Genomic DNA, 14,377 nt, shown 5'->3' with positions numbered 1-14,377 from the left:
CATTTGTGGTTCTATTTGTGTAGCTAGTAACCCCGAGGCCTCCTTCCCCTCCCTTTCCTCTCCCTGGACTTCTGCCCTGGCTGGTTTGGCTCATTCGATAGAGCATCAGCCTTTGGACTGAAGGGTTCTGGGCTTGATTCCAGTCAAGGGCACAAGCCTGCATTGAGGGCCCGATTCCCATTAGGCGGCATGCAGGAGGCAGCCGATCAGTGATTCTCTCTCATCATCAATGTTTCCGTCTCTCTCTCCCTCTGCCTTCCTCTCTGAAATCAACAAAAATATAAGACTCATGATTTACATCAAACTCCCTAGCCCAGTGGTCAGCAAACTCATTAGTCAACAGAGCCAAATATCAACAGTACAACAATTGAAATTTCTTTTGAGAACCAAAATTTTAAACTTAAACTTCTTCTAACGCCATTTCTTCAACATAGACTCACTCAGGCCGTGGTATTTTTGTGGAAGAGCCACACTCAAGGGGCCAAAGAGCCGCATGTAGCTCGTGTGAGCCTCAGTTTGCCAACCACTGCCCTAGCCCGTGTCCTGTTTGGAGGAGGGGTGAGGGAAATGCCTAATTAAGACCTAAAATAAGCTTATAAAGTCAAGTGTTTATTCAGTAGGTGGCCTAGGGTGATCTCGGCCTTAGTTGCATTTTTAAACCAACTCTGTAGGTCACTGGAGAGGGAGCCGTGGGGGGGTAGGGCCCAGGGAGGGACATACGGCGGCTTCTGCAGAAAGCAGTATCGGAGAGCAGCCATGAGCGCACAGCCTTCCTGTGCCAGTGCTGGCTCCTCTGAGGGCGAACACGAGCCGGGCCACCAGCCCCGCCAAAGCTCCGGCACTGATCTGTTTGCTGACAAAGCTTTTTCACCCTCAGGCCCTGGCGCCGGCCCCGACGGCCTCATCCCGTGGACGAGGTTCTGCAAGGTGGGCCCTGTCCGTGTTTACGGTTTACGCTCCCTGTCCGCGGCTCTGCTCCCTGTCCGAGTCTCTCCGAGGGCAGTCCGCCGGGAGTTTATTTTGGCTCGTTCCTCTCCCCGTGGGCCCCCGAGCACAGCGTTTACTTTCCTTGGCACCGAGGTTGGCCTCCCAGTGAGTCAGACAGGAAGTGCCTGTGGGTGATAACATTCTCTCACATCCCAGGCCAGTCTTGTTTGCTCGCATGGCCCCTTTGGCAGTGTGTTAGCCATCCATGAGAACTGTGCTGGGGGGTGGGTTGGTGCCAAATGAGATCCCCCAGCCACCTCAACCCCCAGCCACCTCAGCCCCCAGCCTCCTCAGCCCCCAGCATCCTCAATCTCCAGCCTCCTTAAGCTGAGGGACCAGCCCCCAGCCGGAGGGAATGATCAGGCCCCTGAAGTCACCAGACTGCTACCTGCTCACTGCCTCTGCGAGCTTGCTACTTGCTGCTGGTCTGTCCGGTGCAAGGGCAGCTTTTGTTCTGATTCCCCGGAGTTTATCCCTGGCCTTTTGTTCTGATTCCCCGGAGGTCATTCCCTGGCCTTTTGTTCTGATTCCCCGGAGTTTATCCCTGGCCTTTTGTTCTGATTCCCCAGAGGTCATTCCCTGGCCGGTGCTCCTGTTTGGAGAGGGAAGCGGAGGCGGCCCAGGAAAGGCAGAGCTGGGCGTCGGGACCAGGAATGGGGGCTGCTGTGTACGGGGCGCGCAGGCCGTGGTCACCGGGCCGCCTCTGCAGAGTCCAGCCTGGTGGGAGGCGAGGAGGCACGGGAAGTCACCAATACTGGGATTCCTTGTTCCTAATGTGTGTCCTTGTTTACCTGCAGGAAAATATAAATGATAAAAATTTTCCTTTCTGGCTTTGGATTGAAAGCATCCTTGAACTCATCAAAAAGCACCTGCTCTCCCTCTGGAATGATGGGTAAGGGCCTTGGCAGACGCGGTGTTGAAACCTGCACTCAGCACACTCCGGGCTGTGCAGCTGGCCCAGGCCTGGCCCGGTGCTGAGACCTGTGACGTCTCACAGAAACGGGGCTTCCAGGGTCCCTCAGGGCTGGGGAAGGGGGGTTCCTCAGAGATGACTCTGTGTGCTGAGTGCCCTTTCTACGTTTATTGAGCACCCACCCTGTTGCCCCAAGGAAGGAAGAAAACACTTTTATTGTTATTTTTTAAATACGTTTTATTGATGTCAGAGAGGAAGGGAGAGAGAGATAGAAACATCCATGATGAGAGAGAATCGTGTATCGGCTGCCTCCTGTACACCCCACACTGGGGATCTAGCCTGCAACCCGGCATGTGCCCCAACCAGGAATTGAACCGTGACCTCCAGGTTCATAGGTCAACCATCAACCACTGAGCCAAGTGGGCGGGCCAACAAGTATTAACTGCTCACCTAGAGCACCTGCTGGGCCCATGTTGGCGATCCTTTTTGGGCTTCCGCATACATGAGAAGTCCTTCCTGGGTGTGGGTTACATCGATGTTAAAGCCTCTGAGTAGCCTGCCCCCTGTCAGCTGTTCGTCAGGGCCCAGCGGCCTCGATAGGAAGTTACATGAAGATTAAAACCAGGACTGACCGAATGCCGTGCCCTCCCGCCAGGTGCATCGTGGGCTTCATCAGCAAGGAGCGCGAGCGGGCCCTGCTCAAGGACCAGCAGCCGGGCACCTTCCTGCTGCGCTTCAGCGAGAGCTGCCGCGAGGGCGCCATCACCTTCACGTGGGTGGAGCGGTCGCAGAACGGAGGCGGTAAGCCCTGCCCTGCCCTCCCGCCACACAGCTCCTGCAAAGGGCCAGCTTCGACACAGAACCAGAAGCCGTCCTCACCCAGCCACCTCAGGCAGGACTCAGTCCATCGCATGAGTGTCTGTGGTTCCTCGTTGCCCTGGCAGCCAGGTCTTGGCAGGGGAAGGCTGCGGGGCGGGCACAGGTGCAGGGGGGCGGGCAAGGCGCGGGGGGGGGGGGGGGGGGGCACAGGTGCAGACAGGCTTTCTAAGATGGGTCCGGGCCTGGGTGCCGCCCTCCACCTGCCATCAGACGGGACAAATGCAAGTTGACATTTGTTACATTGGGATTCTGTTTAAAGAATGAACCCATGACTGAGAAATGCCCGTTTTGGGGGAAAGGCTGAATGGCAGAGAAGGAAAGGGTAGGGGAGCCTCACAGCTGTGTTGGCAAACACGGTGCTGTTGGTAGCAATGACTGCCCGCTTTCCCCTGTTTATGAAAGGATTGTAATCGACTTACTGCACCGTCTGCGTGGCAACCCTGAGGCTGTGGTTGGTTCCGGTGTCTCCGATCCCTCGACTCCGCCGTGCTCTGCGTGCCCGTTGTGCTGGGCTGTCCCATGGGACTCACCTGGGTTTTCTTCTCCTCAGAGCCGTACTTCCATGCGGTGGAGCCCTACACGAAGAAAGAGCTCTCTGCGGTGACGTTCCCTGATATCATTCGCAACTACAAGGTCATGGCCGCTGAGAATATTCCAGAGAACCCCCTCAAGTACCTGTACCCCAACATCGACAAAGACCATGCCTTTGGGAAGTATTACTCCAGGCCCAAGGAAGGTGAGTGCCCGTGTTCTCACTCCATCGCCGTCACAGGCTCAGATGCCCCTGGGCCCTTGCCTCCCTCTCGGCACGACCCCGACCCCCACACGGAGCCGTCAGACGGCCACTGCCTTTCGGATTGCTCAGAGCGGGCTTTGGAAACATGGCACCCACTCAGCGCAGCTGACCCTCGGGCATTAGTCGGCCTGAAATAGCTCCTAAGAAATGAGTGTAGACGACTACTGTTCTAGAGGGGTTTTGCATATCTATGTTATCACTTTTCTCATTTTGCATATCTGTCATGTTATCACTTTTCCTCATGGAAAGGGTAAAAGGTAGACCGCTATGGCCAGCCGATTTATTCCAGCCTGCTCCTGTTAAAATCGGGTAAACTGAGGCCCAGGAGAAGTGCTGGAGTTCATAGGGTGGCCCAGTCAGGAGGGGGCGTGTTGTGAACAGTGACTGTTGTGACGAGCAGACCTGGCGTTGAGCACGGGCCTCCTGCTCCCCCGTCCTCCCTGCCTGGCACTGAGACCGCCAGTCAGGCTCCTCTGGCTGGGAACAGGCCCGAAAAGCTGCGTGCTTTTCAGAGCCTGAACCTCAGTGTCCGCAGTTCCTCCGGGGGAAGTTGCCCTCCCTCGCCTGGCCAACTGTGTGGTTACGCCAGCCAGGCCGGGCCGCAGAGCCAGGCTCAGCTCCTGCAGGGTTCCGAGCCTCGGAAAGAGAAACCACTCAGCCTAGCTCAGGCTCCCTAAGGCACATGTGTCAAACACAAGGCCCGCGGGCCAAATCCAGCCCGCCAGGCCTTGCAATGTGGCCCGCACCGCGCTGCCATCACTGCACTCCGCTGTCAGTTTATGACATTGTCAGTTTATGACTGTTCAGTAAACCATTCGGCCCGCGATTTAGGCTGGATTTTAGATTTTGGCCCCTTCTCTGATTGAGTTCGACACCCCTACCCTAAGGTGACGGGACTCCCGTATCTGACTATTGAGAAAAAGTAGTCACTTTTTGTTGTTGTTCATCCTCATCTGGTGATATCTTTTCCCTTGAATTTTTTAGAGAGTGGAAGGGAAGGAGGAGACAGAGAGAGAAACATTGCTGTGAGAGAGACACATGGATTGGTTGCCTCGTGCACAGGCCCCGACTGGGCCCGGGGAGTGAGCCTTGCAACTGAGGTTGACCGGAGTCGAACCTGTGACCCTTTAGTCCTTGGGTCAGTGCCCTAATCACTGAGCAACCGGCCAGGGCCCAAAGTAACATTTGGTGAAAGAGGCGTGCCTGTGCGTGTGGCTCTGCTAATGGCGTGTCCTCTGTGCTCCTTCCAGCAGCAGAGCCCATGGAAGTCGACGGCCCCAAAGGAACGGGATACATCAAGACGGAGCTGATTTCCGTGTCTGAAGTGTAAGTGGCAGGAGAGCGTGGCTGCCCCGGCCCGGCCGTGGAAGACATTTGCGTTTGCTTTCCTTGTCCTTGTTGCCACCGCCGCACTCAACCCGATGGGAAGACCCCAGTTAGCGGCCCAGTGTCACCGCCTCCGCATTTTACTGCCTTTATATAAAAAACAAACAAACAAAAAATCAAAAAACACCCAAAGTTGTATTTAAGGGATATAAATTCTCCCCAGAGACTTTGAAAAAATGTGAATAAAATGAACGAAAACCGATCAGAGTGGGAAAGGAGTTCTTTTCGATCTGGAAAAGGCCACCGTGATGGTTGAGATACATTTCTTCCACCTGCTTTTATTTTGTCCTTTCGTTTCATAAAAGGCAGACAAAAAATGGGAAAAGTCACGGTCAGTAGTTTGGCCTGAGCGCTGTGGGCGCACGGAGTAGCCTTCACGTAAAAATCTCGGGATCAGCCTCCTCTGCACTCACTCTGCAAGGTAGGGAAGAGGGACTCCCACCGCCTCGATGTGCCCGAGCCGGGCAGCGCCCGTGCCCGCGCCCGCGCCCGCACGCCCAGGCAACACCCGCAGGGGCCGCAGGGGCAGCAGCCTCCCGGGGTCTGCACTTCTTAAAATGCGTTCTGCAAGTGTGCCCATTTCCTGCCATAAAACCAACAGGATCGCGCAGTCACAGGCGGACGACAGGGGCCTCTCTGAGAGACCCGCTTTCCTCGCCCAGAGCTAACCCTCCTCCTCCCTCTCCCGGTGCAGGCACCCTTCCCGACTGCAGACCACAGACAACCTGCTCCCCATGTCTCCAGAGGAGTTTGACGAGGTGTCCCGGATCGTGGGCCCCGTGGAATTCGACAGCATGGTGAGTGTCCACCCCCCGGGCTGGGGGCTTCCTGGGCAGGGAGGGCCCCTCGCCCCGGCAGACCTGGAGCGGCTGCAGGGCATCAGGCGGAGCCTGGCAGAGCGGGCCTGAACAAGCCTTGGCGCCCCAGGTTTTCTACCTTGGTGGCAGCACCTCCCAAAACTAGAGGCATCTCAGAGGCTCGAGCCCCTCGCCCTTTGAGGCTGTCCGCTGGCGATGTCCCAGCATCCAGGGGCTCGGACCCTCTGACCCGGTTTACCTGGGGCCTGCTGCTTCAGGGTGGGAGCTGTTACTTTTAGGGGGGCTAGTGGGTGGAAACGACAGCGCTGATGAGAGACGTGGCTGCTGCAGGGAGCCCTGCCACCTGCTCCCGGCTCCCGGCTGGGACTGGTGCAAACTGCTGGCACCTGGGCTGGAGGGAAGCAGTTTGTGGGGTCGGCTCCGGGGCCTCTTCCTGCGGGAGGAGGGCTTTTCCCACTTCCGGTCTGTCAGACGTGTAATCTGCTCACCAGCCTGAAAGCCTCCCAGTGTTTTTGGTTGGCTGGGTCTTTGCTGACGCTGTTTAGTTTTAAGCTTTTCCACACGACGCCATTCCCGCTCGTTGTGAAAGAAGTGTTTCACAAGCCTTCCAAACATCTGGGTCCTTACCGGCCTTTCTGCATCTCCGGGACCTGTGGACCGGCGGCATCGTGGGAGGGAGGTGGAGAGCGGGGAGGCTGCATGGGCTCTGCTCTGTACACCTTCCAGGCCCAGGTTCATGCGGGCAGGGCCCAGTCACCCCCTCAGGGTCCCAGTCACCCCCTCAGGGTCCCAGTCACCCCCTCAGGGTCCCAGTCACACCCTCAGGGTCCCAGTCACACCCTCAGGGTCCCAGTCACACCCTCAGGGTCCCAGTCACCCCTTCAGAGTCCCAGTCTAACACTCAGGGCCCAGGGTCCCAGGCACCCCCTCAGGGTCCCAGGTCACACCCTCAGGGTCCCAGTCACACACTCAGGGTCCCAGTCACACACTCAGGGTCCCAGTCACCCCTTCAGAGTCCCAGTCTAACACTCAGGGCCCAGGGTCCCAGGCACCCCCTCAGGGTCCCAGGTCACACCCTCAGGGTCCCAGTCACACCCTCAGGGTCCCAGTCACACCCTCAGGGTCCCAGTCTAACACTCAGGGCCCAGGGTCCCAGGCACCCCCTCCGAGACCCAGGTCACACCCTTAAGGTCCCAGGTACCCCCACAGGGTCCCAGTCACCCCTTCAGGGTCCCAGTCACACACTCAGGGCCCAGGGTCCCAGGTCACACCCTTAAGGTCCCAGGTCACACCCTCAGGGTCCCAGGTACCCCCTCAGGGTTCCAGGTTCCCCCTCAGGGTTCCAGTCACATCCTCAGGGCCCAGGTCACACCCTCAGGGTCCCAGTCACACCCTTAGAGCCCAGGTCCATGCGTGCAGAGAATGCATTTATAAAACATCAGGAATACCTGGTTCCAGGTAAGTTTCGGTATGTCACTTTCTCTTCATCTTTTGTCCTCACCTGAGGCAGCACAGGCTAAAACCCTCAGACCGGCCTTTCTTCTGCTTCCTGATTGCTGACAAAATGTCTAACAGTCATTGAGAAAAAAGCCTGGGTAGTGAAAGAGGCAGCAGCCTGTTCCTGTGGACACCTCTCTGTTAAGGTCACATCCTCCGTCAGTGTCCCCCTGGTCCTGGGGAAAGTGTCAACGGAGGAGGCAGAAATAGAAAGCCTATTCAGGACATGTGAGCCGGCCCATGGCCAGCGTCCACCTATGAACCAAGAGGACACAGTTCGATTCCTGGTCAGGGCATATGCCCGGGTTGCAGGCTCAATCCCCAGTGGGGTGTGCAGGAGGCAGCCTATCCATGATTCTCTCACATTGATGATTCCCTCTTTCTGTCCCTTCCTGTCTGGAATCAATAGACATACATTTAGGGGAAAAGAGAGCATGTGAGATAGGCCAGTGGGACCCAAACACAGCTGCCTTTCTCCGCTTCTGTTGTCCTGAGCATGTGGCCTGGGCCTCACACAGCCACAGGCGACACTCCTCCAGCACTGGCTGTGTGCAGGCACCCGCAGGTCACACCTCAGTCCTCACACTCCTCAGGCACCAGCTGTATGCCAGGCACCCGCAGGTCACACCTCGGTCCTCACACTCCTCCGGCACTGGCTGTGTGCAGGCACCCGCAGGTCACACCTCAGTCCTCACACTCCTCAGGCACCAGCTGTATGCCAGGCACCCGCAGGTCACACCTCGGTCCTCACACTCCTCCGGCACTGGCTGTGTGCAGGCACCCGCAGGTCACACCTCGGTCCTCACACTCCTCCAGCACTGGCTGTGTGCAGGCACCCGCAGGTCACACCTCGGTCCTCACACTCCTCCGGCACTGGCTGTGTGCAGGCACCCGCAGGTCACACCTCGGTCCTCACACTCCTCCGGCACTGGCTGTGTGCCAGGCACCCGCAGGTAATCACACGGCCTTCACGCTGCCTCCTGAGCTGGTATTACTATCACTCCCATTTCTGGGGGTGTGGAAAAGCACCCCCAAGTCTGGGTGACTGGATAAGGTGGAACAGTGAGTGAGGGTGAGAGCCTGCCCGTGTCCACCGTCCCCAGCGCCTCCCACGACAGCAGCCTCGCTCCACTCGAAGCCGCGCCTGGAGGAGCTGGCGGGGCGTCTGATCTGCTGTGGATGGGCTCTGTGGGAAGCGCCATGGGGGACGGCCGTGGGCCTGGAGGAGAGGCTGTGCTGGGGGCCGGACATCGGAGTTCTGTCATCTGTTACTCCCGTGGCCCCGAGGGAGTAAGGTGGATGAGTTCCCTCCATCTGTGTGCAGTGCGAGTGCATTCTCTGTGCTCTGAGCGATCCTGGGAGAGCAATGGACACCTCTACATAACGCTGAGATGTCCATGTAGCCATCCCATCCATTTCAGATGGTTTCCTTCATTTCAGGGTCACAGTCCATGTAGAATAAATGACCCTGCTACGCTCACGTGCGCGCACACGTACACACACATCCCCGATTACAGGTGGAGAGGAAGGACTTACGGAGCTGAGAGGCCCGAGTGCGAGCACACTGTCTAGAGCACATGTGTCAAACACAAGGCCCGCGGGCCAAATCCAGCCCGCCAGGCCTTGCAATGTGGCCCGCACCGCGCTGTCATCACTGCACTCCGCTGTCAGTTTATGACATTGTCAGTTTATGACTGTTCAGTAAACCATTCGGCCCGCGATTTAGGCTGGATTTTAGATTTTGGCCCCTTCTCTGATTGAGTTCGACACCCCTAGTCTAGACACACGCTGGGTTCATCCTGGCTGAGGAGACCGTCTTGTCTGTGTCCGATGGTCTGTCCTCACTGGGCCCCCGTTTCCCATCAGCACCCACTCCTGGGATACGCACCTGCTCTGAGACTGTAACTCCCAGAGCTGGTCCCAGGGCTGAAGGCAGCAGCTCTGGGTGCAGGTAGGGGGAGGGGGGGCTCAGGTGGAGGTGGCCCGGGCGATGCCTGTGCCCCTCAGGAGCAGGAGCCCGCAGGCCCCGGAGGTTGTCCCGGGAACAGCACCTGCAGGACCATGTGCATGCCTCACCTGGATTTCCTGTCCAATAAACTCTCCTCGGCGCCAGGAAACCTCCTCTCTCTCCCAGGCCTTGGGTCAGAGCTGATGGGGCCATAAGAGGGACCGTTAGTCACTGTGGCTGTTGTCCGTCTGCCACGCAGCAGTCTATGTCCAGTTTTGCCCTCGAGCACCCGTCTGCCTTAGCTCCTAGGGTGGGACACTGAGATGCAGAGGCTACGAACACGCCCATCCAGCTGCTGAGGGACGGGCAATAGAGCCCGGGCTGCCTCTCCCGCCCTCTCCTCCCCCAAAGTCTACCCCAGCTACACTGGAGCATCAGCCGCACAGAACATGGTGCTTTTCACCCCAAATCATTGTCCTGGCGCCTTCCCTCCGGAGCACGCCCTGCCTTCCCTGCCCCTCCCCCAGGCACCCGCACGTTACCGGTAGCTCAAAGGGCTCTTCCTCCAGCTCTGCAGCTTGTGTCCTGAGCCCCGTCCTCCTAGCACTCGCTGCTCCACCTCTGTAGTTTGCCCATCACCAGGTGCCATCCCTAGTGAGCACTGGGACCGAAAAGAATGGGCGTTTCATTTCGGGCTGCTCACCCCTCGTGCAGGCCGGTCTGTGTAGGATGCTCAGTGGCTCACTAGGTGCCAGCAGGAGCCCAGGCTGGCAGGGGGCAGGTGCCCTCTGAGTGAGCACGCCCGCCTGCCAGGTGCCTTCTTCAGGCAGCGAGTAGGAGGCACTGCTGTTCTCCTCCACCTGAGAGGCAGTCTCATTCCTGCCGAGCTCCATGGAGGCACATCCCTCCTGGTTCTGCAGGAGCAGATTTACTGGTTGCATAACAGCTGAAAGCTTTGCAGCCTGGAGGGGTGGCCTGGACTAAGCCAGCAGGCAACAGAGCGCTAATCCATCAGCTTAGGGCACTGGTCGGCAAACCGCGGCTCGAGAGCCACATGTGACCAACACCCCCACTTCTAACGCCACTTTTTCAAAATAGACTGACCTGCGCGTGGGCCACTAAGTTTCAATAGCACTGTACGTGCGTGCACGTGGTATTTTGTGGAAGAGCCACACTCAAGGGGCCAAAGAGCCGCTTGTGGCTCTCGACCTGCAGTTTGCCGACCACGGGCTTAGGGGGATGGAAAGGGCCTCGGTGAGTCCTGGGGAGGGAGCCGGGCTGACAGCCTCTGTTCCACGTCAGGTGCTGTTGGAATCGGCTTCCTGCTCTTTGGTAACCCTGGACCAGAGCTGTCACTCAACGACCTGTGTCCTCTCTCCGCAGATGAACGCTGTATAGACATTCGCCTGCTCGTCTCCGCCGACACCCGCCCTTCGCACCTGCTGCTCCCTCCTGCTCTGTCCTTGGTGTCCTGCTTCTAGGGAAGGGAAGAAAGGCCACAGTGTGCGGCAGCCTGTTAGCGAGCGGATCCCCCTAATTCAGAAACACCTGTTCCCTGTGGGCTGCTGCGTCCCATTAAAGGTAACGGAGAGGCCCCCTCCACGGAGCGAGCGGGGTTCCGGTGAAGGCAGTGGGGACTGCCAGGGTGAGAGTGGGACGGGGAGACCCCAGCAGCACCCAGCAACTGCTCCCCAGGGGATTCTGCCGGAGAATTCGTGTTTGTTTTCTCTGCCTGAAACAGAAATTTCCCCGGCTTCCCTATGAAGCATTCAAAGCTAAGTTTCTCTAGAATCACACCACCTCCTGGCAGAGGGGCCACCCTGACCCTGGGCAGGGGAGAGCGGCCGTGTTCTGCATTTTACTGTAACTCCCACACCAGCCATGTGCAGCCAAAGACAAATGCTCTCTCTCGGGGGACTCGCTCTTCTGTCACGGTTCTGATTCTGGCTAATACCAGTCGAGACAGCACATTTCCACACCCGGGAGTCGTGCTTTCTGTTCCAACGTGAGTGTCCACAGCCGAAGACGCGGCCTCCACCACCGCTGCCGTTAGCTCTGTCCGGGAACAGCTGTTCCCAGGCCCTGGTACTCTGTCCAAGGCTGAGAGTGATCGCAGGTGTAGACGAACTCAGAAACTCAGTTCATGTTCCTTCAATGGGTCAACTTCTCTCTGTTGTTACTCACTGGCATTTAGTCTCCTAGTCATTACATTTTCGAGTTGAGAAAGAAAGAATGGTAGCTGGCCAACCATTAACCAGAGGTACTCCGAGAAATCAAATCACGTGAGCGCTCGCCCTGTGTAACCGATTGAGACTGGCTTCTTTTCGCTGATAAAGTGTTTCTCCGACAAAGGCCTTTGAAGCAAAAGGTCCCATCGTCTGTCATGCTTCCCAGACCCGTTTTGACTGGTGGTAGTGTGGACGTGTATTATGTTACATGCCTTTTTTCCTTCCTTTGTTCTGACACAGAAATCACGTGTGGGGTCGGGTTTGACACGGTTCTTCAGGTGTCCTTGCAGCTGCGTCTGCTCCCGCCGTCGCCGTGTCACTGTACCCTGAGCAGGGCTGTGCTTTGGGGGGGGGGGGGGGGGGTTCGATGTCTGTTCTGAATTAAAGCCGACGCCTCCCATCGCCCCGAAGGCCGTGTGCACCTGTCCTTTGTCCCGAGCCTCCTCCCCCTTCACACCTGAGGGGCAGCAGCCGGGCTGGGTGTGCGTGGACTTGGCCAGTGGAAATGATAAAGGAACAGACTTGTTTCTCGCTGCTGGTGTTCCCCTCAGGCGTGTGCTCTCCCTGTGAGCGTCTGGGTGGCTCCCGGCACGGCCCTGGCCAAGAGGCTGTCGGCTCTTCAGGAAGCATTAAATGCTAGTGCTGGTCCCATTATAGCATTTGGGTGAAGATCCTAACAGTTACTAACATTAATAGTTTGGGTGTTTTATCATTTTTTTTAAACTTACGATTAAACTTAAAAATATATTTCCCTTTTTGGGGGTGGGGTCAGAGATCTGGGTAAGTTTATTTTACTTTTTTTCTTCTTGCTGCTGCTGTTTTTCATAGAAAATGAGATCAGTCCTTTATTTTTTTTCAACATTTCTTTACTGATTTCAGAGAGGAAGGGAGGAGATAGAAACATCAGTGATGAGAGAGAATCATTGATCAGCTGCCTCCTGCACATCCCCCACTGGGTATCGAGCCCACAACCCGGGCATGTGCCTTTAGCTGGAATCGAACCTGGGACCCTTTAGTCCCCAGGTTGACACTCTATCCACTGAGCTAAACCAGCCAGGGAATGATCAGTCCTGTAAAACGGGGAGGGGAATGTCTGCCCTGTGGGCTGTATTAGGCCCTTCGGTCTGGCCCTGCCAAGACATGAGGGGTGAGCAGGCTAATTTTTTAAAATACATATTTTATTTAACTCAGAGGAAGAGAGAGGGAGGGAGAGACACATCAGTGATGAGAATCATTGATCAGCTGTTTCCTGCAGGCCCCTTACTGGGGATCGAGCCCATAACCCAGGCACGTGCCCTTGACTGGAATGGAACCCATCAGTCTGTAGGCCGACTCTATCCACTGAGCCACACCAGCCAGGGCAGCAGGCTACTTTTCAAGTTGATGCTTTTGTTTGGCCCGAGAATGATGTTACAAATATGCAATGGCCCTGGCAGGAAAAAGGGCCCCACTGCCGCTTTAAATCAGATTAACAGCGTCGTCTTCCTCAGTGTTTGCTCCCTCAGCCGCTCACCCTCAGTCACTGTGCAGGTGAGGCGGTCCGGGCAGCATCAGAGAGAACAGCGGTCAGAGGGGGCAGCGGTCAGAGGGGACAGCGGTCAGAGGGGACAGCGGTCAGAGGACAGAGGACAGCGGTCAGATGGGGCAGCAGTCAGACAGGGCAGCGGTCAGAGGGGACAACAGTCAGAGGACAAAGGACAGTGGTCAGACGGGGCAGCAGTCAAGGCAGCGGTCAGAGGGGACAGCGGTAGAAGAGACAGCAGTCAGAGGGGGCAGCAGTCAGAGGGGACAGAGGACAGCGGCCAGAGGGGACAGTGGTCAGAGGGGGCAGCGGTCAGAGGGGGCAGCGGTCAGAGGGGACAGCGGTCAGAGGGGGCAGCGGTCAGAGGGGACAGCGGTCAGAGGGGGCAGCGGTCAGAGGGGACAGAGGACAGAGGAGATAGCGGTCAGAGAGGACAGCGGTCAGAGGGGACAGAGGTCAGAGGAGACAGAGGTCAGAGGAGACAGCGGTCAGAGAGGACAGCGGTCAGAGGGGACAGAGGTCAGAGGAGACAGCGGTCAGAGGGGACAGAGGTCAGAGGAGACAGCGGTCAGAGAGGACAGCGGTCAGAGGGGACAGAGGACAGAGGAGACAGAGGTCAGAGGAGACAGCGGTCAGAGAGGACAGCGGCCAGAGGGGACAGAGGACAGAGGAGACAGCGGTCAGAGAGGACAGCGGTCAGAGGGGACAGAGGTCAGAGGAGACAGAGGTCAGAGGAGACAACGGTCAGAGAGGACAGCGGTCAGAGGGGACAGAGGTCAGAGGAGACAGCGGTCAGAGAGGACAGCGGTCAGAGGGGACAGAGGACAGAGGAGACAGAGGTCAGAGGAGACAGCGGTCAGAGAGGACAGCGGCCAGAGGGGACAGAGGACAGAGGAGACAGCGGTCAGAGAGGACAGCGGCCAGAGGGGACAGAGGACAGAGGAGACAGCGGTCAGAGAGGACAGCGGTCAGAGGGGACAGAGGTCAGAGGAGACAGAGGTCAGAGGAGACAGCGGTCAGAGAGGACAGCGGTCAGAGGGGACAGAGGTCAGAGGAGACAGCGGTCAGAGGGGACAGAGGTCAGAGGAGACAGCGGTCAGAGAGGACAGCGGTCAGAGGGGACAGAGGACAGAGGAGACAGAGGTCAGAGGAGACAGCGGCCAGAGAGGACAGCGGCCAGAGGGGACAGAGGTCAGAGGAGACAGAGGTCAGAGGAGACAGCGGTCAGAGAGGACAGCGGTCAGAGGGGACAGAGGTCAGAGGGGACAGCGGTCAGAGGGGACAGAGGTCAGAGGAGACAGCGGTCAGAGGGGACAGCGGTCAGAGGGGACAGAGGTCAGAGGGGACAGCGGTCAGAGGGGACAGGTCAGAGGGGACAGCGGTGAGAGGGGGCAGCGGTGAGA

General features: G+C 57.7%; 1 protein-coding gene across 2 annotated transcripts in view; it reads left to right on the top strand.

Moving 5' to 3' along the window:
* The window catches only part of STAT1 (signal transducer and activator of transcription 1), a 33,357-nt gene extending 21,782 nt beyond the window's left edge, over positions 1 to 11,575 (top strand). The window contains exons 18-24 of one of the 2 annotated variants that reach the window (XM_084892124.1): positions 878 to 927; positions 1,785 to 1,879; positions 2,556 to 2,701; positions 3,330 to 3,515; positions 4,829 to 4,901; positions 5,656 to 5,758; positions 10,608 to 11,575. In XM_084892124.1, coding sequence (XP_084748250.1) covers positions 878 to 927; positions 1,785 to 1,879; positions 2,556 to 2,701; positions 3,330 to 3,515; positions 4,829 to 4,901; positions 5,656 to 5,758; positions 10,608 to 10,622 — 668 coding nt within the window. In that variant the 3' untranslated portion in view covers positions 10,623 to 11,575. Of the gene's footprint in view, positions 1 to 877; positions 928 to 1,784; positions 1,880 to 2,555; positions 2,702 to 3,329; positions 3,516 to 4,825; positions 4,902 to 5,655; positions 5,759 to 10,607 lie in introns of both variants that reach the window. The other variant, XM_084892123.1, reaches the window with a different exon arrangement.
* The last annotated feature ends 2,802 nt before the right edge of the window (positions 11,576 to 14,377 follow it).

This window comes from Pipistrellus hanaki (assembly GCF_964339955.1).
Source record: "Pipistrellus hanaki genome assembly, chromosome: 8".
Taxonomy (NCBI): domain Eukaryota; kingdom Metazoa; phylum Chordata; class Mammalia; order Chiroptera; family Vespertilionidae; genus Pipistrellus; species Pipistrellus hanaki.
The sequence above is the reverse complement of the archived record's forward strand: the minus strand, read 5'-3'. Positions and strand labels throughout refer to the sequence as shown.